The sequence below is a fragment of the Oratosquilla oratoria genome, unplaced genomic scaffold, assembly GCF_046742065.1.
Source record: "Oratosquilla oratoria isolate Oo_2021 unplaced genomic scaffold, ASM4674206v1 SCAFFOLD110, whole genome shotgun sequence".
In the NCBI taxonomy this organism is placed as follows: domain Eukaryota; kingdom Metazoa; phylum Arthropoda; class Malacostraca; order Stomatopoda; family Squillidae; genus Oratosquilla; species Oratosquilla oratoria.
Window position 1 is genome coordinate 298,702 of NW_027467467.1, and position 21,206 is coordinate 319,907.

Genomic DNA, 21,206 nt, shown 5'->3' on the forward strand with positions numbered 1-21,206 from the left:
AAAATCTTATTTATATGTTTCTCAGGTGACATATTATTCATAACAATGACTCCCAGGTCCTTCTCATTTTCTACTTTTTTTATTCCTTCTTCTCCCAAATTATATGATCCTGTTATTCTGTTTTTGCTTTTTCCAAATTCCATTATACTACACTTTTTTTGTATTGAACTCCATCTCCCACTTCCTACTCCATTCTTGTACTTTATTTAGATCTCTCTGTAGTGATTCACAATCTTCTTCAGTTTTCACTCTTTTCAGTAGTTTTGCATCATCTGCAAAGAAGCTCATATAGCTTTCAATTCCTTCATCCATATCATTAATATATATAGCAAACATTATTGGGGCCAGAACTGTTCCCTGCGGGACACCGCTTATTACTTCATTCCATTTTGAGTGCTGGTCTCTTATCACTACTCTCATTTTTCTTTCTTGCAAAAAGTCTTCCATCCAATTTAGCAATTTACCTTGTATTCCTCCTTCATATTCTAATTTCTTAAGCAACTTCTTATGTGGTACTTTGTCAAAAGCTTTTTTTAGGTCTAGAAATGCACAATCAGCCCATCCATCTCTTTCTTGTATTATATCTATTAGCCTTGAATAGAAACATATTAAATTGGTGACGCATGATCGTCCTTGTCTGAATCCAAATTGCCTTGGATTTAGTACGTTGTTTTTTTCCAAGTATTTTACCCATCTACTTTTGATAATTCTTTCACAAATTTTTGCTATTGTACTTGTTAGATAGACTGGTCTATAGTTGGTAGGTTCTTCTTTATTTCCTCCTTTATATATAGGTACTATATTTGCTTTTTTCCAATCTTCTGGAACTTTTCCTTCTTTTAAGGAACTGCTTATTATGCTATGTATTTTGTCTGCCAGTTCATTCCTGCATTCTTTCAGAATCCAGTTTGCTATTTCATCTGGCCCATGCAATTTTCTGACATCAAAATTACCCAAGTGTGTCAATATTTCATTCTTTGTTACTTCTATTTCTTCCATAGGGGGGACTTTTTCTTTCCACTCAATCTCTTCAGGTTGTATATTTTCCCTTGTAAACACTGATTTAAAGTGTTTGTTCATAATTTCTGCCATTTCCATTTCCTCAGTGTATTCAACTCCTCCTTGTCTTAATTTCTCCAAGTCTTGTTTGTTTTTCAGTTTATTGTTTACAAATCTTGTGTGTGTGTGTGTGTGATTCACCATGGTCTTTGGATTCACTTGGATCACGTGCTGGACTCTTGAACGACAGCTATTTCCCTCCCCGGAGAGAGCTCAGAGCTCGTATTCGGTCGATCTAGGGGTAATGCTGTGACCTTACACGCGCACACACAACTCCCCGCCCGCGAGAGTTGGAGTAACAACCAGCAGCGCATCGATACTGATATTATATCAGCCCTGGGCGGGATTCGAACCCGGACCTCCGTAGTGGCAGCCGGGAACTTTACCGACTGCGCCACGAGTTGTGTGTGCACAGTACAGCGGCACTCCCCTCCCCCCCGAAAGCATGATTAGCTCCCAAAATTTAATTCCTGGTTTCATGGCCCTGGGCCTAGGGGGGGGGGGGCATATTCAACCCCGTAGTACCCAGGGTCTTCCTCCAATCTCGTCGTCAGACCCTGGGAACACAATCGGTTGAACTGCAAGAGTCTTGCAATAAAAACTTTAATAATTCAAAATATTCCGTTTAAAGCTCGAACCAATCAGGTTGCAGGATTCGACTTATGTTGCCAGGGCTTACATTTAGCGCAAACATTAAGCCCATGGCATAGGCGCGGCCTGTCCAATTACAATTGCGTTTAATGAAACCGAACAAAATACATGGTTTTGTAATAAGCACAACTGCACGTGCCCCCAGGCCATCCAACAGCGCTTTTCTGTAGGGCTTAAGGAAAAGAAAAAATATATTTAAAAATGCAGCTCATACTCATATAAGTGTTAACAATTGAAATATTTAATAATTATAATAATACAAAAATATTAGGAAAGAACATGTGCAACATGAATTAAAAAAAATGCAAATGGTCATGGTCTGATGCTGGGTGTGAAAAGTGCAGTGTGGACGGCCGCAGTCACAAAATGGCTTATGTGCATTTGTTATGGACGCGTGCTTTTTACAACATAGTACTCGTGCATCGTGTGCATGCGCGTACGTTGTTTCCAATGTCATGTCTTATTCCCACCTACATATTGGTTGCAGATTTTTAGAATCAAAATAAAGTTCCCTCTTATCAATAAAACAGTGTAGCGAAACGATCGAGCAATGCAGCGAAAAATTGGTTGCTAAGATGCAACTTAGCCAAACGCCCTGCGACGGTGTAACCGTACGCATTGGAACGACAGAGTAAACAAGACAGCGAGATCAAGTAAAGTATTATTATTTGTGTTTATTGACTTAATAATAATTCATGATTAAAGCGAAAGGGGTGCACAGCTTGCTAGTGCACCCTGTCAACAAAAATGGAATGTTGTAGCTTTGAAAACAATACATTTGTTTGTTATCGATACATATTGATAATCATAATGTCTCCTGACTTGATTTTGTAACTTGTTTGAGTTTTAATCTTTTATCATACAAGATACTTGTAAGGAACATTATTTTATGTCATTTCCAAGTTCACGTAGTTCTGTGCATTCCATGACATGGTGTTGTAATGAATGGCCTTTATTTTCGTGACACTTTGCATGCAATCCCACCAGTATAAGTATTTATATCATGTTTATTCCCAGCAATATTTATATCCCAACCTTAATCTCGTTACTATTGTGTCCTACGTGCAATTATAATTGATTGCATGAGGTGGAATGGGCGGGTGGATGGGGGGTAAGGTAGTATGTGTGAGCAAAATTTGATGCAGCCCGAAGGGATTTCTCCCTGTCCTCTCCTTTTATGCAATGGGGGGACGGAGAGGGGGGGTCGCCGATTTAATGAAGCGGCCTTGCTGTGGATGTGCTGTGTCTTGCGACACTGCTTCTGACCCAGGGCAGTGGACAAGGTGCAGGGATGACCCGTCATTCAGTAGGTGCTAAGATAAGAGGGAGGGCGGAGGGGTGTGGAGTGTATTCAGGGATGGAATGGGTGGGAATGATTTTATGCCTTTTTTTTTGGCTACCCCCCACCTTGTAAGGGGGAAAAAGCCTTGGTATATGTATGTATGTACGTGCAATTATGCCGCCCATAAATGAATTTACAGTTGTCAGTTGCATTCGTATCGATAATTATAGTTAATATACTTTTATTGTTATTTCTGATTGATAAATATGTACTGATATTATACAAAATCTAAACTTCTAAATGTGAAGAGAACAAGATTGTGATAGATTGCCTACTTCACAGTTATGCAAAGGCCCAATGTACCTGGTACATTTTTTTTTATGGGAAATAGATAACATATATCAATTATAAAATTACCATTAATACTTTTTGCACTTTTCTATTGTGAGCTTATGTCCATAAAGCAGCCCAAATGTTGTAGGACTAGGCTGTAGTTCCATGGCCAAAACATTCATAGCCCGTCTTAGTTAGGACTAGGTTGCAGGTGTCCTAGATTTGGGATGTTTTGGCCCTATTCTGATTATTTAGCACTTGCTGTCTTGACTTGTTACCAGTTAATGGTGTTGGCGATGTTTGCCCAGTAACAAATAACTAAATTGTACAAAATTTCATTTGTTTATTTTCTGTGCCACACTAAATTAGTTTTTTTTCTTTCTTTTTCTTTTAATATAAGCCTTACTCATTGGTTTGCATCATGACAGTCAATGTCAATAATTATTGTCGAGTGGTAGGCACTTGGAACCAGAAATGAGATCACAAGAACATACATCATTCCTATGATATTTTATTTGTTTGCAGAAATAATTTATGTTGATTCATTATTATTAATGTTATTATTATTATTATTTAGGAACTGCATGCACGGGAAATTGACAAAATATCGACAACTAAGAAATGGACTTTCATTCATTTTCTTTAACAATTTTTTACAGCCCATTTGAATCTCAAGTTAACGCGTATCCACTGACAAAAATATATAATATCAATTATAATTGCCATGGTATTTGTCTTTTTAACCTAAATCACGTAGAGTAACACTGCATCAAAATGTATTTCTGTACCGCAGGAATATCAAGGGGTCGACGTCGTCCTTGTGACAGTAGTCCATTGCAGAGCTCTACACGTACCATCAATTCAGCACCCTTCACACAATTGGCTCAAAGTATATGTTAGGTAAGTATAGAAAACAATGACACACTCGCACTGGACCATTTCCTTCAACATCTAGAACTTTTTTCTACAGTAAGATAACTATGGTAAACTATTTTGTTTTCTCAACAATTGACAGAATGTCATTTGACATGGATTTTTTCGCAGAAGCTGCCTTAGTTTAGGATTTGCCGTGTGGGTATCAAGTTTATTCTTCAAGTCGTTAATCATCAAGTACTCTTGATTAAATTAATTTAAATTTAGTTCTTTTCATCACAAAATACATTATAAAATGCATATTTTAAAAGAATGAGAGATAGTGTGTCAATAATATTACTGTCGTTGAATTGTCGTTTGAAAACATACGTTTAAAGTCATGTCGACAAAGTCCAAGATTCTCTGTCAATATTGTTTCTTTGATTTAATTGTAGTACATTTCCCCCCTCAGATAAAATACATGGTGAATTGCTACTTTAGAAAAGAGAAATTGGCAAAACAATTTGAATGATACCAACGAGTATATTCTGTAAAGAAGCAGGGGAACTTTGTAATGTTTTCTCAAAATATGTCGGGAGAATAGTTGGGGTGTGAAATGCAGAGTTTGCAGATCTGAACCAAAATCTCAATCCTGCTTTCAACATATTCATTTGATATTCATGTTTTTGTATATATCATGTCAAGTGATTTTAATTTTTGGCTACCCCCCCCTTACACGGGGGGGGGGATAGCCAAAAAGAAAAATGCATAGAAACCACTCCCACCCATTCCACCCCCTATATACTCCATTCCCCTCCACCCGCCTCCCTCCCTCTCATCTTGGCACCTCCCAGATGACGGGTCATCCCAGCATCCTGTCGACTGCCCTGGGTCAGAAGCAGTGTCGCAAGACACAGCACATCCACAGCAAGGCCACTACATAAATTGGGCGACCCCCCCCCCTCTCCGTCCCCTCATGCAGAAAAGGAGAAGACGGGGGAGAAATCCTATTGGGCTGCGTCACTATTTCTCATACCCACCCACTCCCCGTCATCATGCATCACATTTAGATTTGAAGACATCAACTTCTATTGTTTGAACTTGGACTATGTCACCTTGTAAGCTACACTTCTATATGGGAAATGGCGTTTCTTCACATCCTCTAGATATGTGAGCTTTTTGTTCTTGTTGCCTCTGAAAGCCCTTCTGTCCTAAAACAAGAAATCTCGGTTGTCTGTGCGTATTTACCTAATTGCAGTGTACAGGAAAGGAGCAACACTCGTTGGTCCCGTCTCCTCCTGTTCTCTAATTTTCTTCTAACATGTATGGTTCCAACTTAATCTATATCTTTGATTTCCAGTTATCATGTTCAGATTTGGACTCGTGTATTGTTTGAGCTTGGCCTGTATCACCTGTGCATGTGTGTGTGTGTGCGTGTGAGTGCGTGTGTGTGTGTGTGTGTTAGTTATGAAATAGTTCATGTACTGATTCTGATGTCCCCTCTGGCAGCAGGCATCGGAGGAGTCTTTGCCGTCTTCTCCAGCTTCGTCTTCAGATGTTCTTTTTTTTTTTCTGGGGGATCTCAAATTACACATTGGAAGCTCATTCATGGGTCACGTCTCGAAATCCCCCCCCCCCCCAAATTGGGCTGTTCTTGTTATTATGTTACGTGTCGCTCGGTGTTAATACTCGCTTCTTTCATACAGGGATGCCCTCTTCTTCTTCCTCCTGCTGGTGGACCTGAGCAAAGCCTCCCTGCTGCTGCTGCTGGCCCAGTTCACCCTGTCGTCCTCGTCCTCGCATCACAAGGTGGCGTCCAACATTGCCCTCGGCATGGCACAGTTGGGCCCCTCACTCACGCTGGACATGATGGTCGAGGTGCTGGTTATCAATCAGCGCAGGAACTCTTTTGGGTAAGCCAGAGGTCATTTCGGGAGAGGAACGAGTTTTGTCGATGCTCGGTGTGTGGAAGTTGTTTCTATGCCTTTGTTTTTTTTTGGCACTTGTGTGTAAGGTGGGGGGGAAGCCTTTGGTATATGTATGTATAGTAAAGGGACAGTGGTGGTGGTCCTGTTGGAGAGAACAATTTCCTTGCTGCCCTCCCTTATCGTAAGGCCTCGGCACTCGTGTTGCGGCGAAACGCGACAAACATATCATTACTTCAAAATACCATAGGTTCCGATCAACACTGGTTCAGTTGATAGAGATTGCAACGCTCTCTCCGGGTAAGCGATCATTTTTCCGCTGCTCCTTGTGTCAATGACACACAAACCGAAGGATGAGGGTTGGTACTGGACTGCAGATTAGTTGTCTGGTAGGACATGGGGATTGGGTAGGTGGGTCCTAGTCCACTTTTCCATTCTTGGTTGAAAGGAAACTCGATCTTTTCTCTGTATTTATTCTTCCAGAACTTCCATAAACTTCCCAAACCGGGGAAGGGGGGGGGTTGCAAACTTGTGTTCCCTTTCAATAGTACATTTTACTCCAGGACTGGTTCCCTGTAATTTTACAACCTTATTCAGAAACAATACTACATCAATAAGAAAACGGAGTGGGGTATCTGAAAGATTCAGGAGGCAGAATAAATCCTTACAAGACCGTAGAGAGGTAACATGAGGTTAATATGCCTCTTCCTGAAATATAACATAGGAAACGCCTCTTCAGAAATCTTTAAATTACCCTACTTAAAGTTTACAAATTATTTTAGGTTAGGTAGGCTAGGGCTAACCCCCTATACAGTAGTTATGTCATGACACCTTAAGGCCTCAAAACGGACTATAAATGAGAATTGGTTTTGATACATATTATTAAAAAAAACTTGTATAACCTAGTTATGAGAACGTAAAGGGTTATTCAAACACTTAGCAACACTCCAAGGGAGTTATTGCTAGCATTCGACTTGCATTCCCCTCTTCCGTCTCATTCCCCTCACTCTTCTATTGGACAAGGGCTTCTCAATTAAATTTCTTTAAATGTTAATTAATGGTTCTGACTAACTCTTACCTTCGTGAAGGGATTATTTCGGATTATGATTTAGCAGCCTGGGTCGGCTGTCTTGAAGAGCTTTCGTGGCTTCTCCAATATGCCACGTAGATAGACTAGTTCAAAACAATGAGCCCGTTCTTTACCCTCCGTGTCCGATAGCGAGATTAGGACTTAATGTTTACGTAGTAACATTTTTTTTAACATGTTTGTTAACGAATCCAGTTCCTTTTATGGATTTCTTTATAATTAATTCTAATCATTACCATAGTAAATTAAAAATATTAGAGCTGGATGATGAATCAATTTCTAAGTATTTCCAAAATTTTAAAGGGGTAACTTTTCCCCCTGACACTCGCACGTCCATCTGGCTCCTGAGGTTCCTGAAGGGCAGACTCTCAGTTATAGGAATGGGCTCAAGATTTCTCTCTCTCTCTCTCTCTCTCTCTCTCTCTCTCTCTCTCTCTCTCTCTCTCTCTCTCTCTCTCTCTCTCTCTCTCTCTCTCTCTCTCTCTCTCTCTCTCTCTCTCTCTCTCTCTCTCTCTCTCTCAACTTCTACTATATTTCCTCCAATTACTCGTGAATACTCTGCTACTACTATAAACCACTGACATACATACAAGAGTACAGTACTGTAGGAGGAGGCCAAAGGGGAGCAGCTGCTGATTGTCACCGCTCCTTACGAGGAAAGGAGGTGGAGGCATGACAGTCGTTACAGCTGATTGAGAAATCCTGAGCTGCAGTCCAGAGAACACCATCAGCCCCTCAGAGCTCCTCCTCCGAAAGGACACGAGAGAATTGATGGGTTTTGAAAGACGGACCAGCAGGAGGGAGACGAGTCTCTCGGCCCACCACCTTGCAGGACAGACAGACAGTCAGCGACAGGCAGCCATCGTTTGTCTTGTTGAATTAAAACTACAGTACTTGCAGCTGGGCCCAAGGTGATGGCGGTTTGTCTGCCCCCTAAAGTTGGACCAAGGGTATGGCTCATAAAATTCCGTGACAAAAAGTCTATTCTCTCTCTCTCTCTCTCTCTCTCTGGAAGGGGAACTAACTAACTAACTCACTCTCTCTCTCTCTCTCTCTCACTCTCACTCTCACTCTCACTCTCTCTCTCTCTCTCTCTCTCTCTCTCTCAAGGGGAACTGTCCTAGCCTCTGATAGAAGGGGGGGGGGTGCAGTTTGCAATGGGAAACTGAATTGTATAGATACGAGTATGATAAAAGATGTACTACAAGAGAAGAATGTGTTGGGTAACCAGATTTAAAAGGAAAATTAAATTATAATGTTCTTTTCTTAGTGATTCTGAGGATATCAAAGTATGTAAATTTTCATGTGATGTGTGTATGTATATTACACAGAAGGCAGAAAACACAGAAACCTGTATTTCCTATATTCAGACTGTACAGATTTTTTTTCTTCTTTTTCTTTTTTTCCTTCTTGTTTTCCTTCTTCTGTTTCTTCTTCTTTTCCTTCTTCTTCTTTTCCTTCTTCTTTTTCTTCTTTTTCTTCTTCTTTTCCTTCTTCTTTTCCTTCTTTTCCTTCTTCTTTTCTTTCTTCTTCTTTTCTTTCTTCTTCTTTTCTTTCTTCTTCTTTTCTTTCTTCTTCTTTTCTTTCTTCTTCTTTTCTTTCTTCTTCTTTTCTTTCTTCTTCTTTTCTTTCTTCTTCTTTTCTTTCTTCTTCTTTTCTTTCTTCTTCTTTTCTTTCTTCTTCTTTTCTTTCTTCTTCTTTTCTTTCTTCTTTTTTTCTTCTTTTTTTCTTTCTTCTTCTTTTCTTTCTTCTTCTTTTCTTTCTTCTTCTTTTCTTTCTTCTTCTTTTCTTTCTTCTTCTTTTCTTTCTTCTTCTTTTCTTTCTTCTTCTTCTTCTTCTTCTTCTTCTTCTTCTTCTTCTTCTTCTTCTTCTTCTTCTTCTTCACAACCACAACCACAACCACAACCACAGGACCTGTGGGTCTCAGGAAAGAACCACAGGCAGGCAATATCTCTGTAATCATTTTATCTCGTTGTTTTCCCAATAAGGTTCCCGACCTCCTCCTCCTTCCCATACCACGTAAAGAGCACCTTTCCATGACACGTTTTACGTGTGTTGCTTGGTGTCAGGTGTGAGCCGGTTGGAGCAGATGTGTGGCTTCGCCTGCCTCTCGGTGGTCGTCGTCAACTACCTGGTACTCGTGATGTTCTACCCCGCCTGCCTTTCACTTGTCCTCAAAGTTAGTACCGTGTATTCCCATTTCGTGTCTGTGTATTGATGACTGTCTGTTTTTACCAAATGTCAAAGTATTGTGAGGAAAAGGTATTTGATGACACAGGATGGATCGCTTGTCCACAGCTCATTGTATCGAATGATTGACATACCTTTGGAGAATATTGATCACATCTGCTCTAGGTTTAATCCCCCCCCCGCGTGCGTGCGTGCGTGCGTGCATGTGTGCGTGCGTGCGTGCGTGTGTGTGTGTGTGTGTGTGTGTGTGTGTGTGTGTGTGTGTGTGTGTGTGTGTGTGTGTGTGTGTGTGTGTATTTACCTAGTTTTTACCTTGTTGTATTTTACGGGAAGGGGAGCTATGCTCGTGGGGTCCCGTTTTCATTTCTCATTTTATCTAAACTATTTTTAAATTCATGTATTGTTTTTGCACACACCACTTTCTCATCTAACTTGTTCCAACTGTCTATTACTCTGTGTGGAAAGCTGTTCTTTTTCAGATCTCTTCTATAGCTGTCTTTTTTTATTTTCTTTCCGTGTCCTCTTGTATTTCTGTCATCCCATTTTATCAGATTCTCTCTATCAGTAATTTCTATGCCTTTCATGATTCTGTAAATAGCTATCAAATCTCCTCTCTCCTTTGCTCTAGTGTCTGTAGTTCAAGTTTTTCTAGTCTCTCTTCATATGATAGTTTTGAGAGTGTTGGTGCCAGTTTTGTAATTGCTCTTTGTATTCTTTCAAGTTTTTTTATACATTTTTTTGTACTTGGTGACCATATTGTTGCTGCATATTCTAATCTTGGTCTTATCAGGGTGATTAGGATTTTCCTCACCATTTCTTCATCCAGGTATGTAAATGCCACTTTGATTGTTCTTATTAAATTATAAGTTTCTCCAAAAATCTTATTTATATGTTTTTCAGGTGACATATTATTCATAACAATGACTCCCAGGTCCTTCTCATTTTCTACTTTTTTTATTCCTTCTTCTCCCAAATTATATGATCCTGTTATTCTGTTTTTGCTTTTTCCAAATTCCATTATACTACACTTTTTTGTGTTGAACTCCATCTCCCACTTCCTACTCCATTCCTGTACTTTATTTAGATCTCTCTGTAGTGATTCACAATCTTCTTCAGTTTTCACTCTTTTCAGTAGTTTTGCATCGTCTGCAAAGAAGCTCATATAGCTTTCAATTCCTTCATCCATATCATTAATATATATAGCAAACATTATTGGGGCCAGGACTGTTCCCTGCGGGACACCGCTTATTACTTCATTCCATTTTGAGTGCTGGTCTCTTATCACTACTCTCATTTTTCTTTCTTGCAAAAAGTCTTCCATCCAATTTAGTAATTTACCTTGTATTCCTCCTTCAGATTCTAGTTTCTTAAGCAACTTCTTATGTGGTACTTTGTCAAAAGCTTTTTTTAGGTCTAGAAATGCACAATCAGCCCATCCATCTCTTTCTTGTATTATGTCTATTAGCCTTGAATAGAAACATATTAAATTGGTGACGCATGATCGTCCTTGTCTGAATCCAAATTGCCTTGGATTTAGTACGTTGTTTTTTTCCAAGTATTTTACCCATCTACTTTTGATAATTCTTTCACAAATTTTTGCTATTGTACTTGTTAGAGAGACTGGTCTATAGTTGGTAGGTTCCTCTTTATTTCCTCCTTTATATATAGGTACTATATTTGCTTTTTTCCAATCTTCTGGAACTTTTCCTTCTTTTAAGGAACTGCTTATTATGCTTATTATGCTTATTATGCTTATTATTATATTGCTTATTATTATTATGCTTATTATGCTTATTATTATATTTTGTCTGCCAGTTCATTTCTGCATTCTTTCAGAATCCAGTTTGCTATTTCATCTGGTCCATGTGATTTTCTGACATCAAGATTACTCAAGTGTATCAATATTTCATTCTTTGATACTTCTATTTTTTCTATAGGGGGGATTTTTTCTTTCCATTCAATCTCTTCAGGTTGTATGTTCTCCCTTGTAAACACTGATTTAAAATGTTTGTTCATAATTTCCGCCATTTCCATTTCCTCAGTGTATTCAACTCCCCCTTGTCTTAGTTTCTCCAAGTCCTGTTTGTTTTTCAGTTTATTGTTTACAAATCTGTAGAATAGTTTTGGTTGATCTTTACATTTTTCTATGACGTCTTTTTCATATTTTCTCTTTTCCTCTCTGCACGTTTGTACATATTCATTTCTATAACTGGTATATATTTTCCATTTTTCAGGTTTTCTGTCTTTTTTCCATCTGGTCCAGGCTTTGTCTCTTTTGTCTTTTAACTCCCTACAACTTTTGTTGTACCAGCATTTTACATATTCTTTTTCTTGTTTTTGTCTTGGGACATACTTTTCCACTCCTTTTTTGTAAATTTTTGTTAAAATATTCCATTTCTCTTCCACTGATGTTTCTTCTTTGTATATTTCTTCCCAGTTTTCTTGTTGGAAGAATTCTCTTATTTTATCAAAGTTTGTTTTTTCATACATCATTCTTCCTTTTCTATATTGTTCATTTCTTTTCATATATTTTTCTTCATTAACTTCCAGTTCAATCAATATGTGGTCACTTTTACCTATTGGTGTTTTATATTCAATCTTGTCCACTATTCTAGGTTCAGATGTAATTAATAAGTCTAGTCTCGATGGTTCTTCATTTCTATACCTAGTGTTCTCTTGTATCCATTGTGTCATTGTGTGGTCAATAATCATCTCAAGTAGAGCATTTCCCCATGAGTCGTCTCCACCCTTTACTGTCATTTCTTCCCAGCAGATTTCTTTGCAATTAAAGTCGCCCATCATAACTATTCTTCCTCCATCTTCCATTATTTTATTTAATGTTATCTTTGTGTCCTCTAACATACTTTTATGTTCACTCTCCTCCCATGAGGCTGTTTTTGGAGGCACATAATTTATTACAAATTTTCTGCTTTTCTTATCTCGGTCTTCCACTTCTATCATAATCATCTCTACTGTATTCTTTCCATATATGACACCTTTCACGTTTATATCCTTCTTAGTCAGGAGCATAACTCCACCCCCTTGCTTTTTCTCTCTGTTTCTAATCCAATAATTGTATGCATCATGTCCTACACTGTTGGGTGGTAGTGGGCCTTTTAATTTTGTTTCTACAATTCCCATTATGTCCGGTTCTTTTTCCTTCAAATAATCATTCAGCTCATTCAATCCTGTTATTAATCCATCTATATTTGTGTAAGACACACTTAGTTTTCTGCCCCTTCCATTGTGTTCTCTGTTTCCCTTATGTTTTTCTTTTGTATGTCGAACTTCCTTAGTTTCATGTTCACTACTCTCCAATAGAATCTCTCTTTCTCTGACTCCGTTCTGTTCTCGTTTTTTGCCTTAGCTTCCAGTCTTTTCTGCTTTTCTTCCTCCCTTTCCTCTTTATTCATTTCTCTTTTTATCCATATCTTTTTGTATTGTTCACTTGTTGCTAGTTTCCCTGTTTTGGATAAGATATTCTCTGCCGTTGTTTGTGACTTGAATTTAATCTTAATTGGTCTGGTCTTGTCTGTGCTATACTTTCCGAGTCTAAATTTCTCTTCGATTTGTTTCATAATTTCTGGTTCATCTTCCTGAACTGATTCTAATAATTGGCTTACTTTTTCATTTTCCTCTTTGATTCTTGTGGTTCTATCTGTGTTGTGTTTCTCTTCCATTCCTAATATAATTATACATTTCTTTTTGTCTGCTAAGTCTCTTACTATATTCTCCTTCTGTCTCATCACTTTAATAACTGAGTTTTCAGTTTGTTCATTCATTTGCTGTCTGATTATGTCAGTGAATGCAACCTTGCTATTTTCCTGAATTTTTTTCCAACCCTCCTTGTTCTCCATATTATTCTCCTTTAAGACTTTATTCTCATCTTTTACTTCTTTTAACTGTTGTTTTAATTCTTCAATTTCCTTAGTTAAGTTTTTGTTCGCCCTCTCTAGTTCTTCCAATTTTTCAATTCTTCGTATCATACTGTCAACATTACCTAACTTACGTTCCAAGTCCTCGATCACCTTATCAACTCTCTCCTCTAGTCTTATCAGTCGGGGAGGGGGGGTTGTGTCCCCCCCACCCTCTTTAAATCCCTGGAACATATTCTCGTCACTTTCTACTGTATTGCTCCTCTCTATACTTCTAATCTTTACATTTTTATTAGACATTTCATCCTCACTCAGTCGTTTGTTTACCTTTCGCTTGTCTGGCTGGACCAAGTCTACTCCCTCCTCATTTCCTTCCATTTCCCTCAGTAATCCCTCCCCTTTTCCTCTTTCCCTACTTTTCCACTACTCCACGAGCAATTTCCCCCCCACCCTGTAAAAACACTAGGCACTTCTCTTTGCGTTGGGATCCACAGACTTCAGTTTTCTTCAGAACGTCATCCAAGCCGTCCATTCGCTGAAGTGTGTGTGTGTGTGTGTGTGTACTTAAATTATTTAAATTATGAGCAAGATTCCTTGCACCATAGAGAGAATCCGTGGCACTCCATCTTCTGAAAGCTTCTTCTCCATCTAAAAATATTAACTGAAGTGTCAAGCCTGATCTCTAGTTGTATTTACCTAGTTGTATTTTGCGGGAAGGGGAGCTATGCTCGTGTTGTCCCGCCTTTGTATCTTGCAGTGTCTAGTTTGTTTTTAAACTCATGAATGGTTTTTGCGCATACTATTTCATTGTCCAGTTTGTTCCAAGTGTCCAAAACTCTATGAGGAAAACTGTTTTTCTTCAGTTCTCTTCTATAGCTATGTTTTTTTATTTTCTTTCCATGTCCTCTTGTGTTTCTTTTGTCCCAGTTAAGTAAGTTCTCACTATCGAGTACCTCTGTGCCTTTCATGATTCTGTAGATGGTCAATAGGTCACCTCTCTCTCTTCTTTGCTCCAGTGTCGGTAACTCCAGTTTAGCCAATCTCTCTTCGTATGATAGGTTTGCAAGTGCAGGTGCCATTTTTGTAGCTGCTCTTTGGATTCTTTCTATTTTCTTTATATTCTTTTTGGTACTGGGGGACCACAATGTCGCTGCATACTCTAATCTAGGCCTTATCAATGTAACCAATATTTTTTTCATCATGTCTTCGTCCAAGTATGTAAACGCCACTTTTATTGATCTTAGCAAATTGTAAGTCTCCCCGACAATTTTGTTAATCTGTATATCATAGGACAGGTCGTTCGTGATAATTACTCCCAAATCTTTTTCGGATCCTACTTTCTTTACTTCTTTGGTTCCAATTGTATATTTTCCTGATATTCTGTTTTTGCTTTTTCCAAACTCCATTATGCTACACTTCTTAGTATTAAAGTCCACTTCCCATTTCTGACTCCAGTTCCATACCCTATTTAGGTCTTCTTGCAGTGCTTCACAGTCCTCATCAGTTTCTATTTTCCTTAGCAGTTTGGCGTCATCGGCAAAGAAGCTCATGTAGCAGTTCACGTCCTCATCCATGTCATTCATATAGATAGTGTGTGTGTGTGTGTGTGTGTGTGTGTGTGTATGTGTGTGTGTGTGTGTGGAAGGCAGAGGTGGAAGGAATGAACATGAGGGGTGACCTAGGATTGGATGGATGGGGTAAAAGGGGCATTGGGAAAGAAGAGAATGTCTGTTGAGGAAGGATGGGAGAGGACAGAAGACAGGGGTGAATGGAGAAAGGTTGTGTATAGATGATGCTGGGCTGTGATGCACGAGGGGGAGTAGGTGGGGGGATGGAGGTGAGGGAGTATGTGTGAGAAATAAGGGATTTCTGCACGAGGGGATGGAGAGAATGGGGGGGGGGTCGCTGAATTAATGAAGCGGCCTTGCTGTGGATGTCCTGTGTCTTGCGAAACCATTTCTGACCCAGGGAGGGCAGTGGACAGGATGCAGGGATGACCTGTCCTCCAGGAGGTGCCAAGATAAGAGGGGAGTGGGGTATGTTGGGGACGGAATGGGTGGGAGTGGTTTCTGTGCCTTTGTCTTTTGGCTACCTCCCGTGTAAGGGGGACAAAAAGCCTTTGGTATATGTAGGATATATGTAGTTTGTTTACAGGTATCTGTACGTGTGTTTGTATATGTTTGTGTGTATCGATTTAGGCCAAGAGAGTGTTTTATTGACATTTTTTCATTATCCTCTTCCCAGCTTTCCAATAGATGTTCTTTGGGACAGCCCCTGTGGCAAATGGCCTCGCTTGCTCGTGCACTTGGGGACCACAAGAAGCCCAACCCCGTGGTACAGCGTGTCAAGGTAGGCACCATTGTCATCATTGTTAGGAAATGGTAAAGGGAGGCTCTTTTGTAATACATGGACATTGTAGGCCACTGTTTCACAACCACTGGGGTTGCCAAGGAAGGCTTTTTATTCTGAAATAGATTTGTGGGGTTGCAGCAGTCATATCATGAGGATCATATTGGGGTCGCCTGGAAAAACAAAAAAAGGTCGGGAAATGCTGTTGTAGACATTGTAAAGTTGACTCTTGGCAGCAATGGTTACCTGCCCCAACAGTCAGTCCAAAGCACACCAGGCAAAGGTTAAAACTTGCGCCGCAGATCCTCGGCGCTCCTCCCTGGTGGCAAAAGCACAACACGCCTTGCCTCCTTCTTGTCTCTCTCTCTCTCTCTTCCTCTTGACTGCCCTGCCCTGGCCTGGCCTGGCCTCCTTGAGGGGTTAAGATCACATCACATCACATCACACTGGGCTATGGTTCCTCCAATCAGGGGACGGTACTGCCACCGCCCACCTCCTCCCCCTCCTCCTCCAGAACTTTTTCTGCCATAAATCACACTCTGGCAAACTATTTTGTTTCCTTGGCAAAAATATGTAGAATGTCGTTTGATGAGCTGGATGAGAATTTTTGTCTTGCAGCTGCTGCATATCATCAGATTCCTTCCCGAAAGCTGCTGCTGCGGTTGGCTGGCTGGATGCTGCAAATCCGGTCCAACAGTCGGAGGAAAAATAGCTCCTCAAGGTGATCATGGTTTTACTATCTGATCTCCATTTTCATATGCATATGCATGTTTCTCTCTCTCTCTCTCTTTCTCTCTCTGTCTGTCTGTCTCTCCCTCTCTCCCTTTCCCTCCCCCTCCTCTCTCTCTCCCTCCCCCTCTCTCTCCCTCCCCCTCACCCACCCCTCTCTCCCTTTCCCTCCCCCTCTCTCCCTCCCATCCCCCTCTCTCTCTCCCTCCCCCTCTCTCTCTCCCTCCCCCTCTCTCTCTCCCTCCCCCTCTCTCTCTCCCTCCCCCCTCTCTCTCTCCCTCCCCCTCTCTCTCCCTCCCCCCTCTCTCTCTCTCTCTCTCTCCCATACTCCCTCCCCCCTCTCTCTCTCTCTCCCCCCCTCTCTCTCTCTCTCACCCCCTCTCTCTCTCTCTCTCTCCCTCTCCCTGTCCCTCCCCCTCTCTCTCCCTCCCCCCTCTCTCTCTCTCTCCCTCCCCCCTCTCTCTCCCTCTCCTCCTCTCTTTCTCCCTCTCTCCCTCCCCCTCACCCACCCCTCTCTCCCTCCCTCCCCCTCACCCACCCCTCTCTCACTCCTTCCCCCTCACCCACCCCTCTCTCCCTCCCTCCCCCTCACCCACCCCTCTCTCCCTCCCTCCCCCTCACCCACCCCTCTCTCCCTCCCTCCCCCTCACCCACCCCTTTCTCTCTCCCTCACCCACCCCTTTCTCTCTCCCTCACCCACCCCTCCCTCTCTCTCTCCCTCCCCTCCTCTCTCTCTCTCCCTCCCCTCCTCTCTCTCTCTCCCTCCCTCCCTCTCCCCTCCCCCTCTCTCTCCCTCCCCCTCTCTCTCCCTCCCCTCTCCTTCTCTCCCTCCCCTCTCCTTCTCTCCCTCCCCTCTCCTTCTCTCCCTCCCCTCTCCTTCTCTCTCTCCCCCCTCTCTCTCTCTACCTCTCTCTCTCCCCCTCTCTCTCTCTCTCCCTCTCTCTCTCTCTCTCTCTCTATCTCTCTTTTTAATATCCGAATACTTTCTTGCAGGTGATAATGTTGTGCAGGGCTCCTCCTCCTCCTCCTCATCCAGGGGATCATCATCATCTGGCATGTGTCGCTGCCCTTGGCCCACCATCTGACGTCGTCTCCTCCACATTCCACTGAAAACCTCAGTTTCAACACCTCGTCAGATCCGCACATCACTGTCAGGTCAGTTGGTTGTTGATGCCCATCTGCATTATTGTGACAGTCCGTACGTCAAAGTAGCTGAGAATTTATGTACACTGTTCATGTGTTGATAACCTTAATGTAGAGTATTTTGGATGTGCAGGTTCTGTTTCTTGTGCTTATGCTTTAGTTCTTCATCTTTCTTCTTATTCTTCAAATGGCTCTTAACCCTTAGGAAACAGAAGGGATGGATCAAATCTCATATTTGCATTACATACATATATTTGCCAGATCACATGAAGAACCGTCACCCCATGACTTTGACCGGGTGACAATTCTTCATGTGGGCTATCCTCCTAGGGTGACAATTCTTCGTGTGGGCCATCCTGGGTATACGATTCTTCGGATGTGTAAGTTGATAACAATAAGCATAACCCTCATTCAACCTAACCTAACCCTAACCTAACCTACTCTTTATTCCACTGTTGATATTCAGCATACTGGGGTGACAGTTCTTCAGGTGGGATCTCATGGGGTGACGATTCTTGACGTGGGCGTTCTGGGGTAACAGTTCTTCATGTGCCCCCAAGGCTCTTTCCCCCTTACCAGGGAGGGAGGGAGGGAGGTAGCCAAAGTCAAAAGGCATAATTCCATATCTCTCCACCCATTCCACTCCCGTCCACTACCCCTCCCGCCCTCCCTCCCTCCCTCTCATCTTGGCTCCTCGTGGATGACGGGTCATCCCTGGGTCAGAGGCGATGCAGCAAGGTCACTTCATTCATGTAATCAGTGACCCCCTTGAACAACCACTCACTTCCATACAATGAATCCTCCTGCATCGATTTCGTGGGGTGTCTTGATTACATTCATTTTGTAGTCGTAGCCGAGTGAACCCCACATTCTGTGAACTGGTTTGATCGTGTTTTCTGCGTATGTTAATACTCGGTGAAAGAGAATGATTAATACCAGCAGTGACTTCATGTTTTATGACGCCAGTAGTGTGATGCATCGTGCATTAGGCATCCGATGCTGCGCGAGAGAGGATTTGACTCCAATTGAAGAGGTTAGCCCTTTCCTTCCTCTGAATCACCCCCCCCATATTATGGATCTTCCTTTCTGTACATACATTACATACATCTACCAAAGGCCTCACATGGGAGGTAGCCAAAAAGAAAAGGGCATGGAAACCACTCCTATCCATTCCATCCCTGACACACACCACTCCCCTCCACCCTCTATCCTCTACCCTCCCTCTTATCTTGGCACCTCCTGGATGACAATGGGTCATCCCTACATCTCGCCCACTGCCCCGGGTCACAAGCAGTGTTGCAAGACACAGCACATCCACAGCAAGGCTGCTTCATTAATTCAGTGACCCCCCCCACCCTCTCTGTTCCCCCATGCAGAAAGGGAGAAGATGGGGAGAAATTCCTTCGGTCTGCATCAAATTTATTTCTCGCGCATACTCCCTCACTCCCCTGATCTTCCTTTCTGCCGCATTTAAATACAAAGTCTTCTTGAGCGCAGTGCCCTCGGCAGTCGTCCCCAGATAGGTATTAACCACTTCAGTACGAGTCAAATTCTCGCACAGAGCATTGGCTGTCATATGTACGATGCATCACACTACTTGCATTCTAAAATATAAAGCCACTGCTGCCGTATTACTTGTTCTCTTTTACTCCGAGTAATAATAATAAACAGGAAACGTGATCAAACCAGCTCACAGAATCTAGGGGTAACTCGTGTACTGTACAACTACAAAAAAGAAAATGTATAATCAAGACGCTTACGCCGACGGCATCCACACATACCCACTCGCGCCTCGTGACGTTTACGTAGGAATCGAATCATCATACCAAAGTGCTTAAATTCGAAGTCTTCTTGAATGAAGAGCCCTTGGCATTCGTCGCCAGTTACGTATTAATTGTGACAAAGATGATCACTCCGTCCCTTGCCCAGAAAGGGGGCATCAGGGGGGGGAGGGGGTGCATCCACAGAAGTGTAACGGACTTTGCAGGTGAACATGGGTGTAACGGACTTTGCAGGTGAACGTGGGCGTGCACGCGCGACATTGGTGGTCAAAAAATCATCGCGAAGGGCTACGGACGGGGTCACGCTGTTGCCGACCCCAAGAAGAAGAAGAAGAAGAAGAAGAATGGGGACCTGATGAGCAAGATATCCTCTCTCTCTCTCCCTACCTCTCTCTTTCTCTCTCTGTCTTTCTGTCTTTCCCCTCTCTCCTCTCTCCCCCTCTCTCCTCTCTCCCCCTCTCTCACCCCCCTTTCTATCACTTGTCTCTCCCCCTCTCTCTTTCCCCCTCTCTCTTCTCTTTCCCCCTCTCTCATCTTTCCCCCTCTCTCATCTTTCCCCCCTCTCTCTTTCTCCCCCTCTCTCCTCTCCCTCCCTCCCTTTCCTCTCTCCCCTCTCCCTCTCTCCTCTCTTCCCCTCTCTCTTCTCTCCTCCCTCTCTTCTCTCTCCCCCTTTCTCCTCTCACCCTCTCTCTTCTCTCTCCCCCTCCCTCCTCTCCCCCCTCTCTCTTCTCTCTCCCCCTCTCTCTCCTCTCCCCCCTCTCTCTCCTCTCCCCCCTCTCTCTCCTCTCCCCCTCTCTCTTCTCTCTCTCCCCCTCTCTTCTCTCTCCCCTTCTCTCTTCTCTCTCTCCCCCCTCCTCTCTCTCCCCTTCTCTCTTCTCTCTCTCCCCCCTCCTCTCTCTCCCCCTCTCTTCTCTCTCTCCCCCTCTCTCTTCTCTCTCTCCCCCTCTCCTCTCCCCCCTCTCTCCTCTACTCTCTCTTCCTTCTCTCCCTCTCTCCTCTCTGCTTTCTCCCCATCTCTCCTCCCTCCCTCTCCCCCTTCTCCCCCTTCTCCCCCCACTCCATCTCTCCCACCACTCCTCTCTCCATCTCTCCCCACTCTCTCCACTCTCTGTCTCTCCCCCCTCTCCTCTCCTCTCTCTCCCCTCTCTCCTCTCCTCTCTCCCCCACACTCTGTCTCTCCCCCACTCTCCCCCTCTCTGCTTTCTCCCCCATCTCTCCGTCTCCCCCCATCTCTCCGTCTCCCCCCCTCTCTTTCCTCCCCCTGTCCTCTCCCCACTCTCCCTTATCCCCTTTCTCCCCCCTCTCTCCTTTCTCTCCCCTCTCTCCTTTCTCCCCCTCTCTCCTCGCTCCTCTCTCCTCTCTCCCTCTCTCCCCCTCTCTACTCTCCCTTACTCCACACTCCCTTACTCCACACTCCCTTACTCCACACTCCCCTTCTCTCCTCTCTCCCCATCTCTCTCCTCTCCCCCTCTCCTCTCTCCCCCTCCCCCTCTCTCCTCTCTGCTTTCTCCCTCCCACTCCCTCCTCTCTCCCCCCACTCCCACTCTCTCTCTCCCCCCACTCCTCTCCTCTCTCTTCTCTCCCCCATCTCTCTCTTCTCTCCCCCATCCCTCTCTCCCCCCTCCTCTCTCCCCCCCTCTCCCCCTCCCCCCACTCTCTCCTCTCTCCGTCTCTCCCCCTTCTCCCCCCACTCTCTCCTCTCTCCGTCTCTCCCCCACTCTCTCCTCTCTCCGTCTCTCCCCCACTCTCCCTTCTCCCCCTTCTCTCCTCTCTCCCCCTTCTCTCCTCCATCTCTCCCTTCTCCCCCCTTATTCCTCTCTCCTCCCCTCTCCTCTCTCCTCTCCCCCTCTCTGATCTCTCCTCTCTCCCCCTCTCCTCTCCTTTCCTCCCCCTGTCCTCTCCCCCCCCCTCTCCCTTATCCCCCTCTCTCTCCCCCTCTCTCCTCTCCCC

The 21,206-nt window shown here is 43.2% G+C and overlaps 1 protein-coding gene across 9 annotated transcripts in view; it reads left to right on the plus strand.

The window, feature by feature from the left end:
• Window positions 1-1,894: 1,894 nt before the first annotated feature.
• The window catches only part of LOC143022520 (3-hydroxy-3-methylglutaryl-coenzyme A reductase-like), a 32,924-nt gene continuing 13,612 nt past the window's right edge, over window positions 1,895-21,206 (plus strand). For 2 of the 9 annotated variants that reach the window (XR_012966077.1, XR_012966078.1), the window contains exons 1-7: window positions 1,895-2,363; window positions 4,119-4,225; window positions 5,884-6,090; window positions 9,178-9,368; window positions 15,499-15,603; window positions 16,222-16,324; window positions 17,326-17,487. Coding sequence is in view for 3 of the 9 variants with exons in the window: in XM_076180771.1 (XP_076036886.1) it covers window positions 9,279-9,368; window positions 15,499-15,603; window positions 17,326-17,442 (312 nt within the window). In the remaining 6 variants the exon portion in view is untranslated. Of the gene's footprint in view, window positions 2,364-3,890; window positions 4,226-5,883; window positions 6,091-9,177; window positions 9,369-15,498; window positions 15,604-16,221; window positions 16,325-17,325; window positions 17,488-21,206 lie in introns of those variants that run through there. The other 7 variants (XR_012966080.1, XR_012966081.1, XM_076180771.1 and 4 more) reach the window with 7 other exon arrangements.